The sequence below is a fragment of the Xiphophorus maculatus genome, chromosome 6 (assembly GCF_002775205.1).
Source record: "Xiphophorus maculatus strain JP 163 A chromosome 6, X_maculatus-5.0-male, whole genome shotgun sequence".
Classification (NCBI taxonomy): Eukaryota; Metazoa; Chordata; class Actinopteri; order Cyprinodontiformes; family Poeciliidae; genus Xiphophorus; species Xiphophorus maculatus.
In genome coordinates this window covers 27073500-27087468 of record NC_036448.1, presented here as the reverse complement: position 1 = coordinate 27087468, position 13969 = coordinate 27073500, and the positions used below count along the sequence as shown (strand labels likewise).

Below are 13969 nucleotides of genomic sequence, written 5' to 3'. Positions count from 1 at the left end.
AACAAATCTTTATTTGACATCACAGCCACAATGAAATCTGTGCTTCAGTAAGATGATTTATCAAGGACAACACAGAATATTATTTTACAGTCATGCTGTTTTTTCAACAAACCGGTTCTTAGCTTATAGGTTTTGTGAGTGAAAGGCCTCACATACAGTGCCGACTCCTGGGAGCAGGAATATCTGCCTTTTATCCTTTGAGTCGACTTCACAGATGTACCTTCTAATACCAGTTTACTCGCTGGTCACATACCTGACTGCTGTTTGATTTCTCTTCTTGTGTGCTTGTTTTAGACTTTCATTTCTATTTTTTAGCACTTTTATCTGTTTTCTGTCAGTATTTTGCCAGTGGCGACCATTTATTTACAATCCAGTCTATTGCTCTGACTCATGAACTGTTGATGCCAAACCTTCTCCATCCTAGCCTCCCTCTTTCCTCCTCTTGTTTTGGAGAAATGCCAGATGACCAAGAGCAAATATCAGTTATGTTCACTAAACGAGTTCTTAATAAAATCTTTTTAAAAGCAGCTTTAGGGATAAGGCAGCCAATAACAACTATTTTTGACCTCAACCAGACACCGTATGTGAACCAGGCTTGAGGACAAGCTGTCACTCCTCAAAGTTTCTCACCTCTCCAGTTTTTCATCCTGCCTGGATGTAATGAACAACTGCTGGATGAGATGGCACGTTGGGCGAGGATAACATCTTGATATGTCTGGAAAAATTCTCTTATCGTAAATTTACGCATCAGGTCGTTGCTGCAGGCTGTGTTGATATCCGGATGCATTTACTTTGCGTCTGTCGTTTTCAGTGGCTTGTCTTTGATTTGATGTTGCCATCGCAGTGGAGGGCGTCCTGCAGGCAGGCAGAGTTTTCTAAAGGTGAAAGTGACAATTTATGACTTTATTTCAACATGTTTCTCTTAGCTATAAGTCAGGACTTTGCTTACAGCATCAGAGAATATATGGAGCATCTCATCGGACGCTGATGTGGGGCGTGATAAAAATCATGAAGATGAACAGTTTTGTGTCCTACGTGAAGCTGCCCTCTTTTCATGTTTATTCTTGAGACCAATAATGGATTACTTTTACTTTGACTGGACAGTTATATCAAGCTAAGTGATGTGTTAATGTGCTGTGTAGAGTTTGTTGAATATGAATTGAGGTCAGACCCCTCTCTTTCTCTCTGTTCTTCTCAAATGATTCCTAGCTGTTGGAACAGCTGCATCACTCAGGTGGAGGCGTTTCCTGGCTGATGTGAACCCAGCAGACTGCTCACCTGTGTTAGCTTTCTGACAATTCACATTAAGCATCCAGACGTAAAGCCAGGTGCAAAATGGAGGAATTTCCAGGCTCAATTTACGCTATACCAAAATCACCACTAATAAAGTGCCAGAAAGGTAATGAATTGTTGTTCATGAGTTTAGTTGAAGGATTCTCTAGCTGAAGCAAAGATTATGGGACTTCAAATTTCTTCACTGTTTCATACAAATGATGTGGTTTCTGTTCAGCCAGGATAAAGATTATCAGTTTGAAATCTGGGGTTGTGGTTTTCAGTGGATAAATGTTGGATTTCAGCTCAGGCTAGATTTTCTGCCCCAAGTCGAAAAGTTTAAAGGGGCAGTATTAAAATCTACTTTTTTCATCTTTACATCATATTTTATTTCTTTATCAAAAACATACCTAAAGTCTTGCTTTGATTCTTTCATGCATGTTTGAGAAATCCTTAATTAGACACTTAATTGTGCTATAAAATGGTTTTAAACCCCCCTGTTTAGAGCTGCCTTTCATTAGTAGTAAGCAGAACATTAATTGATCAATATATTTGTACATTTACTTGATGATTTTGATTATGGCTTTTGAGAAAATAAAATGTTTGTTGCCTGTTTATAGTTGATTACTTCACTATGTTTTTATGTTGTAAAGCAGTTTGAACTGCCTTGTTGCTGAAATGTGCTCTCCAAATAAACTTTACTGCAAATAAATAGTTATGAGGCAGTGCTGCTCAGCTAAGGTGAAACTTTGAATTTACTAGAGGATCCACATTCTGACAGCAGCCGACCAAAGTACTAACATTGTCCTATGAGTCGCTCCGTCTCTGAACTAAAAGGAGCCAGTCGAGCTGATGAGGATCTGATGAGCGCTCCTTCAGGATACAAGAGTGTTTTTCGGACACGTCCATCTGGGAGGAGGCCTTGAGGCCGAACCTGTACTTGCAGGAGAAAATGTTTTAAAGTTGTGCTGGGAATTTATGTATCCTCAGATGAGTTGGAGGAGGCAACAGAAGAGAGATTTGTCCAAGACAGGATTCTCACTTTTAAATAAGTACTGGAGGATGGATGGAGAGTAGAATTAAATCTAGTCTGCTGAGTATTTTAAAGTGCGTCTTTAAAAGGCCTAAATGAAAAATAAAATAATCATTTGTGAACATAGCACTAAAACTCAAGTAAAGCTGACAACAGAAATGTCAGCCTTTGCTTAGAAATCACTTTTTCTGTTTCTGTTGTTCGGTTTAAAGGCTTTTCCATTTTGTACTATGACAATAAAAAATCATTCACTGCTTCTTTCCCTCTTGTTCTAGCTGCTGTCAGATTTTTCTTTTCATGTTTTACCCATATTCTCTACAGTAAATCAGTTTTGGTCCTGGCTTACAGTCGATCCAGTGAAAAACAAGGGAAACCTCAAGCATTTAAAACAGAGATCATTGCACATGCAAAATGAGGAGGTGGGCAAAAACAGTTGAAAGCTTAAAGTTCTTTATGCTAATGATTAGACCGCTTGTCCTCCCTCCAGTCATAATGGACAATTTCTTCCCTTAAGTGGAGTATCAGCAGTGCTAAAGCCTGTGCAAGTCTCCAGTGAGAGTCTTCATCGTCTAACTGCAGAATTACTTGTCCTTGGCTGCAGTGCGATGCCAGCGGGCTGCATGTGAAAAAACACGCTCAATGCATGTATGAACACAGAGAACAAAAACATTCATGTTAGAACATCCGTTTTAAACCCAGATGTGTTCAAACATTCTTAAATTATTCCTTTAAAAACCTTTCATAGGATATTCTTAATAGAGAAAATCCAGAAAACTTAGATCTTGTAGCTAAATTAAGTGCATGTGTTAAACACAAAGATGAATAGATAAAGTGTGGAGACAAGCTAAGCTACAAGACAAAGAAAATGGCATGAAAGCAACAACAACAAAAAGTAATATGAAGAAAATGGATATAATCTCTGAACACAGCACTTCAGAATTTAGTCAAATTTAGATTCCAGTACAGTCTGTCCTGTTAAGGACTGGGAGGTCCAATGAAGTGGACCATTGTCCAGCAGAACACATTAAACATCTCAAACATGGTTGGCAGTGTTGTTTTAAAAAACTCAGTCCATGTTCATTTATTTTGAGAACAGAAGATTCATCCAAGACTGCCTTTGTGAATACACAAAGTCTCACTCTCTAAGTGAAAAAAAACAAAAACAATGATGGGAAATATCTGTTGAAGTGACCTCTGGTCGACCCCTGTCTCCATCTCAGTTAGTTCTAGTACTATTCAGATATTCAGCGCATTAATAATATTGAATAAGATGGTTACTACATGAGGCATCTCCTTATGCTCTAAGGCTACATTCGCACAGCAGGTTTTATGCTGAAATCATGTTATTTTTGTTTTGTTTTTAGTGATTATTGTTCAGCTATCACCATGTCTTGACAGTATGGTATGAAGCAGATAATCTGTGAAAAGATCAACCTTCTCCACTTCCTCCCTGAGCTGCTACTGACTTCTGAAGTAATTCATTATTCATGGCCAAAATCAGCCAATCAGAGCTAGGAGGCGGGTCTTAGCGCTGTCAGTCAACCTTGTTGAAAACAGTTTACCTGCCGTCATCGGTGGCTTTACATAACCTGTTATGCTAACTGCAGAGGGAGTAATGAGCAGTGCTAAGACCCGCCTCCTGGCTCTGATTGGTTGTTCCTTGGAAGCACTTGGAGATGAGCTTTATTGTTTCACATATCTGTCTCAGACCAAACTGTCACAACAGTGACAGTTTGAACTAATATGTAAAAAAATATGTTTTATAAAAGTTACATTTTGTTACTTTAATTGATTAAAAAAAAAATCTTTCATGTCACCTTAGTTCACTGTTTTCATAATTGGTAGTTACTGGTAGTAACTTTTATTTTGTCTTGAGGATAAAGATTTGGTAAACCAACCAGAACACAGTAACGTTTGCATGCATTTATGTTTTTAGCTAAATCATCCAAAATGTAAAACGAATGTTCTGCTGTTTTTGCTAAGCATCACAGGTCTATTACAAGCTGGTTCCTTTGAAAGAAAATGGTAGCATCCACCAGAAAGCAGCCCATATGGTTGCTTCCATCATATCACAACTGATGGTGTTATTTCTATCAGCCTTCCTCATCGCTGCCTTAAAATATTCCATCACATATTAAACTATGTGAACCAGCCCAGGCTGCAGCAGCTGGCGATCAGTCAGCGAAGCTGCTTTCTGGCCAGCAGCTCTACCGTCGGCTCTCAGCCTCTTGAACGCGTTCTGTAACCCAGACAGCCCAGAAGATGAGTCATGTGTACTGTAAAGGTCATCCATCAGAGCGTAAGAGCGGCGAGGAACGAGGGAGACGGAGAGAGGGGGATGAGAGGAAGGCAAGTGATGGAGGAGGGAGGCGTTAAGTGTTGGCTTTCCATGTCAATTTTTCTGTCAGAAGCAGTAAGTGGAGCCTCTTCTTCTGCTGCTTCTTTCTGCACTCACTTTGTAGTGTTTCTTCTGGCAGCAGGCGCCAACACGGTCCAATTTAACCTCAGAGCATTAACACATGGAAAAGTTTTGGCAGAATTTCAACCATGTCATTTAAGCTGACTGGCTTCTAGCAAAGGTTTGGTTAGTCAAAGTATTTTAGGTTCTATATTTGATGCTGAAAGTATCTGGGTGATGCGTAATGAGACTGACTTTACGTTAGTGAGAAATATTATGGCTTTAATCTTGCAGTTTTACCTTATAAAATATGAACTCTTTACCAGATTCAAAATTAATCTGACCTTCCATACCAAAAAATACAGAAGAGAATTAAGAAAAAAATAATTATCTCAAAATTCTTTTTTCTCAGAATTCTGAATATTTTCTGAATTCTCACTTTATTTTCTGATTTCCAACCATTTTTTTCAGAATTCTGGATTTTTGATTTCCTGAGATTAAATTTTGAGAAAAACTTTTTGTTTTGTTTTTTTCCCCTGCGGGGAAAAATACATTTTTGACAAAACACATATTGAAAACTCCTTGTGACTTTTCAACAATGAAGTCAAGCTGGAGACGCTTGTGAAAAATTTTACAGCCCCTACCCCCTCCTAAAAAAAAATAGTATATATATATATAAAGATATATATATGTCTCTCAAAACAATAGAGTGAGATCCAATGTTGCTGTCAAACTGTGCTGTAAACCCAGAGAGCTGTTGACAACACAGATTGAGACTCATTGTCTTACCAGACCTTAATAATCCTGTAACTACAAATCCATCTGACCGCCTTAAATCAAACACCAGGCAGTATTTACTCTGACTATCCCCAGAGTTTTTGCCGTACTGTCATTTCGGTTTTCTTTCATCCGAAGATGGAGAGCTGTTACCTTTTCCGCGCCTCCTTCGCCTCCTTGGCGGCTTGAAGCCGATGGCTCGGCTGCGGTAGGTTTGATAGATGGGGGGGGCCTTGCTTTTGGCAGCCTTATCTCCGGGCTCGCCAAGCAGTCGTCATCTGCCACTTATCGCGTCTATAAACACCTCCTGTATAGACTCTGCTTAGGGGGATGGGAGAGAAAAAATGGTGGCAAAGGAAGAATGCTTCAGGAAATAACCTGAAGAAGAAGCAAATACTCATATTGATAAATTGGACAGAGTATAAAATATGTTTGTCCTGTTGGCCATATCTGTTAGCTTCCTGATCTATAACAAACAACAAATATATGATGGAAGAGCAAGGGAGAAATACAAATATGAAAAAAAAAACAATAAAGATTGGAAAACGTAAATAAAGAGGTTCAGGACGTTTTGAGCGCAAATAGAAACAGTATAAAAGTTTTAGGAAATGAGATTCCAGACGGGCATAAAGTACGTTAGCAGCTGAGCAACATGATAAAATGTTAGCATGCTCTCCTCCGTCCTCTGAGTTTCGTCTGGTTAGTTTATTTCTGATGTAGTTGTTGGTGGCGTACTGAACTGTGTAATTAGAAGCCGTCACCCATTAGAAATTACAACAAACATAAAACAGAGTTATAGGGTTTTTGAAATAGTCAGCAGGAACTAAAAATATTCAAGCTTTACACGGTTTGTGTGTTTGGTGCTCAGCAGAAAGAGATTTTTAATAAAAGGCATTAAATATTTATAGTTGTATCTGTTGTCACACCTTTAAACCACTGGATTTAACTGGATAATACTGTAATGTTGGATTCTGACCTGTTACATTATGTATGGATTACTGGACTCCATTCTTACATCTGGCTGAAACATTACTTGGACGTTAGTTGTGTCTTATTTGAAGTATACTAAGATACTTGCACTAAAAATTAGACTGAAAATACTTGGTATTTGTTTGTGTTTTTGCAGCGTCTTACCTCGAGTTAGAGAGTTTTTGCTTAATGAAAGGAAGTTCTAGATGTAAATTACTGTGACGTCTGGTGGTTGTTTATCTGAAATAACTGTTTTATGAGTTTAATGTCAGCATGCCAAAGAGTTTTAGCATAAAGAAAGTTTAGAAGAGCCAAACACATAAACATTAACTGCTAAAATTGCGACAAAATGAATTTGAAACCAATGAAAACATTAAAGCGTTGAGTTGTAGTGTTTTATGAGTGGGACAAAGACTAAAGAAGCAATGCTAAAGTATTTTAGAGGTCACTACCATTTGTGGAGGATTTCTTTTTATGACTCGACTTGATTTCCCAAAGGTCAACTCCGCTCACTTCCAGAAGGAAACCCAGTTTTTTCAGACTTCCTCAGCTGCTCCCATAGATGCTGTTTTCTATGATTTGAAGAACTAAAAATATATTTTATATGAGATTTGTTTGCTGTGTGTTTTGGTAATGAATGCTTTTCGTCGGTGTGCTGTGTCCAGAAGTTTGTTGTTTTGTGGGTATTAATTTGTGAGTGGTCAGGATGCTTTCCTGTCGGTGTCTCCAGGGTCTCGTGTGTTTAATAAATTGTACATAGACTAACGGAAGTGTTTATTACTTGCCTTTTAAAATGTCAATGAATCATATGGAGCGCAAGCAAAGACCTAAATGACATCAATTAAGGCGATAAACGATGTTTAACACATGAAGGGCCACGGACACATTATGGCTGTTGGATAAGTGCATCACATCGAGTTCAACCTCAACCAAAATAATTCAACATAATTAGAGATGCAAACTCTGTAACCCTGAGGTTACATTTAAGGCCAAGAAGCGTTTTAATTACCTTTACTTTATGAGTTTTTTTGTTGTGAGATGTATTCAAAACAGGGCCTTTATTATAGATTCTTTTATTTAAAGATACAAAGGTTATCCTTGAGACCAAAGTTTCTACTTATGATAAAAAGCGAGCACAGATCAACTTCCCAAACTCCTGTATTAATATAAAAGTTACACTTTCCAAATAACTTTATCTAAAGAAATCTAAATGGAAGATGATCATCCTTCCACCATTCTTTAGTTCGTCTGAGGTCTTCCTGGTGATAAAGTGTTTATTTTCCAAACATGGTTATATGAATAAAGGCTGAATGTTTCCATTTCAAAGTATGTTCTTTATTCACATAGAACTGAGTTGTGCTGTTGTAGGTAACCGCTCCACAAAGCCTGGGTTGATCAATCCTGTTCTGTAACTGTAGTGTCACCAATGTGTTCATGGAGCTTTAACTGGTTGCTGTGTTTTACTCTTACGTAGCTCTGAGCTACTAGGACTGTTTTTGGGCTGCAAGGTTCATTCAGTGTCATTGGTAAGTTTCCCAACCTTTGAGTAAAAGCAATATGTTTATTTTACTGACATGTTCATGCTTAAGTTTATTAGGTCGAATTTGCTGATATTTAACACATTATAAATTAATTGATCACCCTCAGTGGGTCAAACTGACCATGGAAATATTTGATTACATTGACTACTAGAAGATTTAGCTTTATATTGCTAGACAAAAGATTAAATAATCAATATAGTACTTGCACAATGTGTACAGAAGCTCACATGACTGAATAAAAGAGATTAGCATTTTTTATTTTTACTTCTACATAATCTTAGCATAGTAATTCAGCAAAAATTGTAGTCTGACTTGAATTAGATGAAGGTAATTCCTGTCTTCCTCTCTGAGTCTCTTCCCTGTGATGTTCCTCTTCCTCATTTTAGCTTGACTGTTTTCATTATTTCTCATTTTCCTCATACAAGTGTCACTTTCCACTGTGAACAAGTTCTCACTGTTTACTGTACACATCATTTTCTTTCTTCACCAGATGATTTCTCTGTCATCATCTTTCTATCGTCTCTCACATTTTTTACTCCTCATTTAATAATGTTTTGTCCTCAGGTGAACTCTTGATGCTCCATTTGTTCAGTCTTTTTAAATGCAATTATTTGTGGCGTTTCTTTCGAAGCCTTTGCAACTAATAACGCTTTGCTGCTTTTTTCTAGATTAATGCAGCCAATAACATCAACCACTGGGGGGTCGAACTCAACCAGGAACAGATTTAAAGTTGAAAAATTGATATTAGAAATTAAATTAGAACCACTGAGACTCAACTAATATTTCTTTCTTTGTAGAAACAAACAGATAAGACTTAGGTCATTCAAGCAACTTTTAAGTGTCGGTAAATGCAGCCTCATAATTTTCTTTACTTCTTGAAAGCAATAATTAACCTCAAGCTATAAAAAACCCATTTTAACTAGACAACTGGTGTAGAATGTGATTAAAGTTTAATTTTAATTTATGTGAAATCATTTGTGAAACATTTCCTAAGTTTAACACTTTTAATTACTGTGATAGACTTAAACGTCTTTATAAAAACCCATTGAAATCTCTTTTGTGCTGTGAAAACCATTTTTCACAAATCTTTTTTATATTATTCTCATATAACTTCATAAAAAAATCTTTTGACTAAAACATTCGTCTTCAAAGGAAAACATCTGGAATTGTCACGTTGTAAAGTTGATCTCAATATGTAATTTTTAATTACTTTTTTCTAGGTATACATTATACAAATAAATTTAAATGCTTGAATAAATGGAAAAAACAACATTTCTGAGTCTTGGCATGAACTTTGGTGTTGAGTCTAACTGCTATGCTCAATTTAACTTTCCTTTCCAGTCGCATGGAGCACACGTTACTTATTTTTATTGTTAAATTAAAAGGTGCTTTAAGAAAAAATATGTGAAAAATCCAGCAACACATTTTTCCTTGGAAACATAACAAACTAAGTTTGTCATATTAATGTTATGCGTTGCTGTGAAGGCGCCTGGCTCTGCGCCTTTGCTTTTTGACAGATAGCCCTTATTTGTCCACATTATATGGCCTGTGAAATGTAAAGGTGAGCAGGATGTGTGGAGGTTGTGTGGTTGGGGTAGTGGTGGTGGTTAGCGTTTGAAATAACGACCCATTCTGTTGGTCCAAGACTGTTGGAGCCAGCCGGGGCCTTTTTCTTTTGTCAGCGGTGAAAAATGAAGCATTTCTGAATCCACAGCACTCGCTATGCTTCCCTCTAGGCGCCTCAGATACATTGAGTTAACATAAAGCAAAATTCAAGATGGGGGCGGCACCGTTGACAAATGAAGCGCCTCCGTGTGTTTTGGAGGACAAATAAAGGGCCCTTTTCTTTTTTAGAAATAAGATTTGCTCCATGTTTGTTCCCTTCAGGCTCAGTTTTTCACTGTAGCTTGAATGTTTCTGAGAATGACGATGGAAGATGGAATATTCTTGAAACAGAAAAAAACAGAATGATGTGAGCAAAGACCATTTACCTTCAGCCTGCAGACCATTGCTGCTTCATTCCCATTTTGTCACATTACGGCTTATTTTCGCACCGTGCTGCTTGTCAGCCTGAAAGAAAAGTCGCTGCTCTGTCTGATCACGGCACCTGGTCTGTTGCAGCCTCTTAAAAATGGATCCAATTTGGGTTTCGGCAGCGAGAGCTTGCTGGGGTACAAATGAGGCACCTCAGCTCGGCTGTCCACAAGCTGTGCTCTCATCCGACTTGGACTCATTTACGGTCTGCAGAAGAGAGGAAGAGCGGATGGTCCGAATACCCGTTGGCTGCGTTTCGGGGAGACCGTCGTGTTTCGAGGTCCAGAGACTTGTGGGCTAATTAAAAGGAGCTTGCGGCCTGTGATGTAGTCACGCTCACTGGCTGCTATGGCCGCCACTCCAGGACGCCAGACAGACGGTCGCCTTACGGTACAGTTTCCTCGTTCCCTCCGGATGAAAATCATGTTGAACATTCTCTCATGTTTGTGTCTGAGAATGTCTGATTTTGTAGCAGCCATTAAATGTGTGTGCATGGAGGTGTGACGCTCTGTGGGAGAGAGCTCGTCTATTAAAGCTTGCCCAACACTGAAACTTGAAGAGGTTTGGCACATTCAATTATGATGGTGCATTGAGGATCAAAGTCTTCTGTTGTTTCAGGGAGGTGAGAGCTAAATCTGGCTCCCAGTTTTCATCTACGATAGATTTTTAGTCCTTTAAGCAATTAATCAAAGGGGCAGTATTATGTAAAATTGACTTTTTTGAGCTTTCCATCATGTCATAATTCCCTCATAAATAACATCCCTGGACATGTATGATTGAGAAATCCTTTAATCTCCCATGATAAGCATTCAACTCTACAAAACGTCTCACACAGGAGCCCTCTAACATAAGTCCCCCATTCAGCTCCTTCAGACTAGCCAGCAGTAATTAGCAAACACCTGGTGGAACTGCTGAGCTCATTATAGGAGCTACTTCTCAGTGAAACGCTGGTAAAAATGTTGCTAAAGGGTTAATAGATGATTTCCTGCCCTTTTCAAAGCAATAAATTACTAAGTTGAATTTCTTTTAAGTTATATTTGAAATAAATAGCATTTTATAACAATATAAATAAATATTAAGATAGTTATTTGATTTTTCTATAAAATGCCACTCTGTGACTAGAAAACTCATAATAATGTCCCTTTAAAGAGTTAATGGAGGAGCAATGTTGTGGTGACTTCTTGAAGTCGGAGCTTCAGAAAGAGCAGGAGACAGATGCCCAATTATGAAACATTAAATTATCAAGTAATTTTTTTTAATCATATTTGATATATTTATCATTTTTATAGCCACTGAAGCTATCATAGTTGCTTCATTGTGCTGTAAAATGGTACTATTTGCCTGGAAAAATGAATAATACTTCCCCTTTAATGTTTAATAAAGCAACACTCCAGCACTGGCACAGACATTGTGGTACAGGAGATCTAATATGCAGCATTTTGGTGTGACTGGACACAAAACCAATCACTTTAGATTGGTTTAAAAGCACCTCACCTCTGTGCACCTCTGAATAGTCACTTGGGCGCACTTTAAGTCACTGGAGTTGGAGTAATTACCATGGAGAAACTGTGGTGTAGAAGAATTATATCACCACAGCCGAAAAGTCATGTTTCCTGTAAGTAAAAGTCAATTAATAATTCATGCTGCCTTCAAGAGTGAGCTGATAGTTCATCACACAGAGCTGCTGTACTTCTCGGTGTGGGCTGAACTACTCAAGCATGACGTACTTCTGCCCACTTCCCATTCCTTGTTGCTACAAGGTTTTAATGTGAGAGGAATCTAAAATCGGGGCAAAAGGGAAGGAAAGCCTCAGCTGGTTGTAACACCAAACCAGAAGTTTGTTCAGGTGTTTCTCAGCGAACAGATGGACAGCTGACAATGACAAACCAAGCCAGCCCCCATTTCTCACTGAAGGGAGTCTGCAGATGCCGAGCTTTGACAGAGCCATTAAGACATGTCGGCTTCCTGGGACGTCACAGACAATACTTTCATCCTACTTTGTCCAATATCTTACATGAAGCAATCACTTGTTACTCAAACACTTCACTTTGTTGTAAATCTGCTGCATCTTCTTTCAACTTAAAAAGAAACGCTCCAAACACTAATATTTTTGAAGCTGTTTTTATCCGGATTCATTGGATGCAAAATTGATTTATGCTTTTTATTTTGTATGGGAACACAGACCAGCTTCAGGGCATAGCCTATAAAGTTTACATCAATGTGAGCACAAGACGTTTGTAAGCATAGTTCAGAAGATTATTGATAACCTGCTTTATCCAAAACCAGCTCTATTGTGTTTTTGGGACATTGTTCCCTAAAATATTTCCAACTAAACTTAAACCATATCATGAACAGATGAAAAAATGAAAGAAAAATGTAATAATTAACCGTCAAATCTGCCATGAACTTGGAGTAGCTGGAACAATGTGTTCACAGTGACCGACACAAACTGGAAAAAAGAAACAGGACCAACTACAAACTCAGATAATTCAAGTTGAAATGAAGTGTGCAGCAAATTCATGGTGGATTTTGTTGTATTTTCGGTAAATAATCATTACACCCTTAAAGAAGAAAATAATGAAAATGACATTCCCACCCATGGTAGCAGATTGTAATCTTCTCAGGGGAACTGTAGTTTTTAGACAGTTGCAGCTGACTGTGCTTTGCCATTAGTACAGTATGTCATCTGATTTTCTCCAAAATACATTTTAAGGTCAAGACCTGCAATATCTCCACACGTTGCATAAGGTTAGCAGAGAATCGTGCTCTGACAGATTGAAAGTCTAATTGTTGAAGCTCTTTGGAGGAGTATGACAGCATCAAGACTTGCTATTTGCATATCCTTCATCTGCCTGGTGTGTCAACAAAGGAGGTTTGCTCTTTCCACTGCTGCATTCAGATGCAAAGCAAAGTGAATGTAATTATGTATGCTTTCTTTTTTTCAGAACATTTTGTTCTGGTTTTAATATGCTCTCTGTCATGAATTTCAATTGAAGTCTTCTTTGTTTCCCTTTACATTAATGGGTGAAAAAAGAGAACTGTGCAGGGTTTAATTGTATTTGTGTGGAAATGTGTTTTAATATTTGCCTGGCGGCAAGTTGGGTTAAAAATTCCTATTTCATAAAGAGATGATTTGCAGCAGTAATGGCTCTTTTAGATCACCAGCACTGCAGAGGTGTTGCTGGCCTAATGTGGCCAAATGTTTGGGAAAAGATCCAGAAGACGACATCACTGCCTTTAAAATCTGCTCCACAAATCAAAAGTTCAGCAGTTTATCTTCAGCAAAGAAAAATAATAAACACGAAGGAAGTAGAATATGACTTGAACAAATCAATCAGAATATTCAACTCCCAGCATCAGAAAATTCTAGAATGTAAACACCAACATCTCCTTCACCTGCGTACTCAAATAAATGTTTTCTAAAGACTCATAAAAGCTCCAAGACAAACGAGCTCCAGCTTCTCCCCGGTGTGATTTAATGATCGTCAGGAAAATAAACAGATAGATTTTTTTTTTCCTTCAAGTTATTAAAGCAAAACATTCAAAAGCCTGTTTGGTAGATTTCCTTCTGCTGATTATCACCAACAACAATATACACATAAGTACTGTATATACAGCATATTTATGAAAACTTCACAGATCATTCAGTAGAAACAAGAGCAGGTCTGGACTATTTCTTGAGCTGCACCTTTTTTAATGTTCCTGTTTTACTGTATAATAAATATTTTTGTCTGTTTTCTGATTGCAGTTAAACAAAAAGCTGATCTGGAGAAGGAAACTAAGCTCACCATCCTGGAGGCTGGAGTCGCTGATGTGAGTCCAACCTTTCGCTTCCTGTTTCCTCTCACAATTAGGCTCAGATTTAAATGATTTTACTGCTAAGGCGCAAACTAGTTATTTAAAGATATATATGGAATGTTGACAGAATGCTCACATTGAATTTTT

General features: G+C 37.9%; 1 protein-coding gene across 1 annotated transcript in view; it reads left to right on the top strand.

Moving 5' to 3' along the window:
- LOC102226630 (receptor-type tyrosine-protein phosphatase N2-like) overlaps positions 1-13969 on the top strand; it is a 185846-nt gene that overhangs the window by 85595 nt on the left and 86282 nt on the right. Inside the window, exon 12 of the mRNA XM_023335461.1 lies at positions 13773-13837. Coding sequence (XP_023191229.1) covers positions 13773-13837 — 65 coding nt within the window. The remainder of the gene's footprint in view (positions 1-13772; positions 13838-13969) is intronic.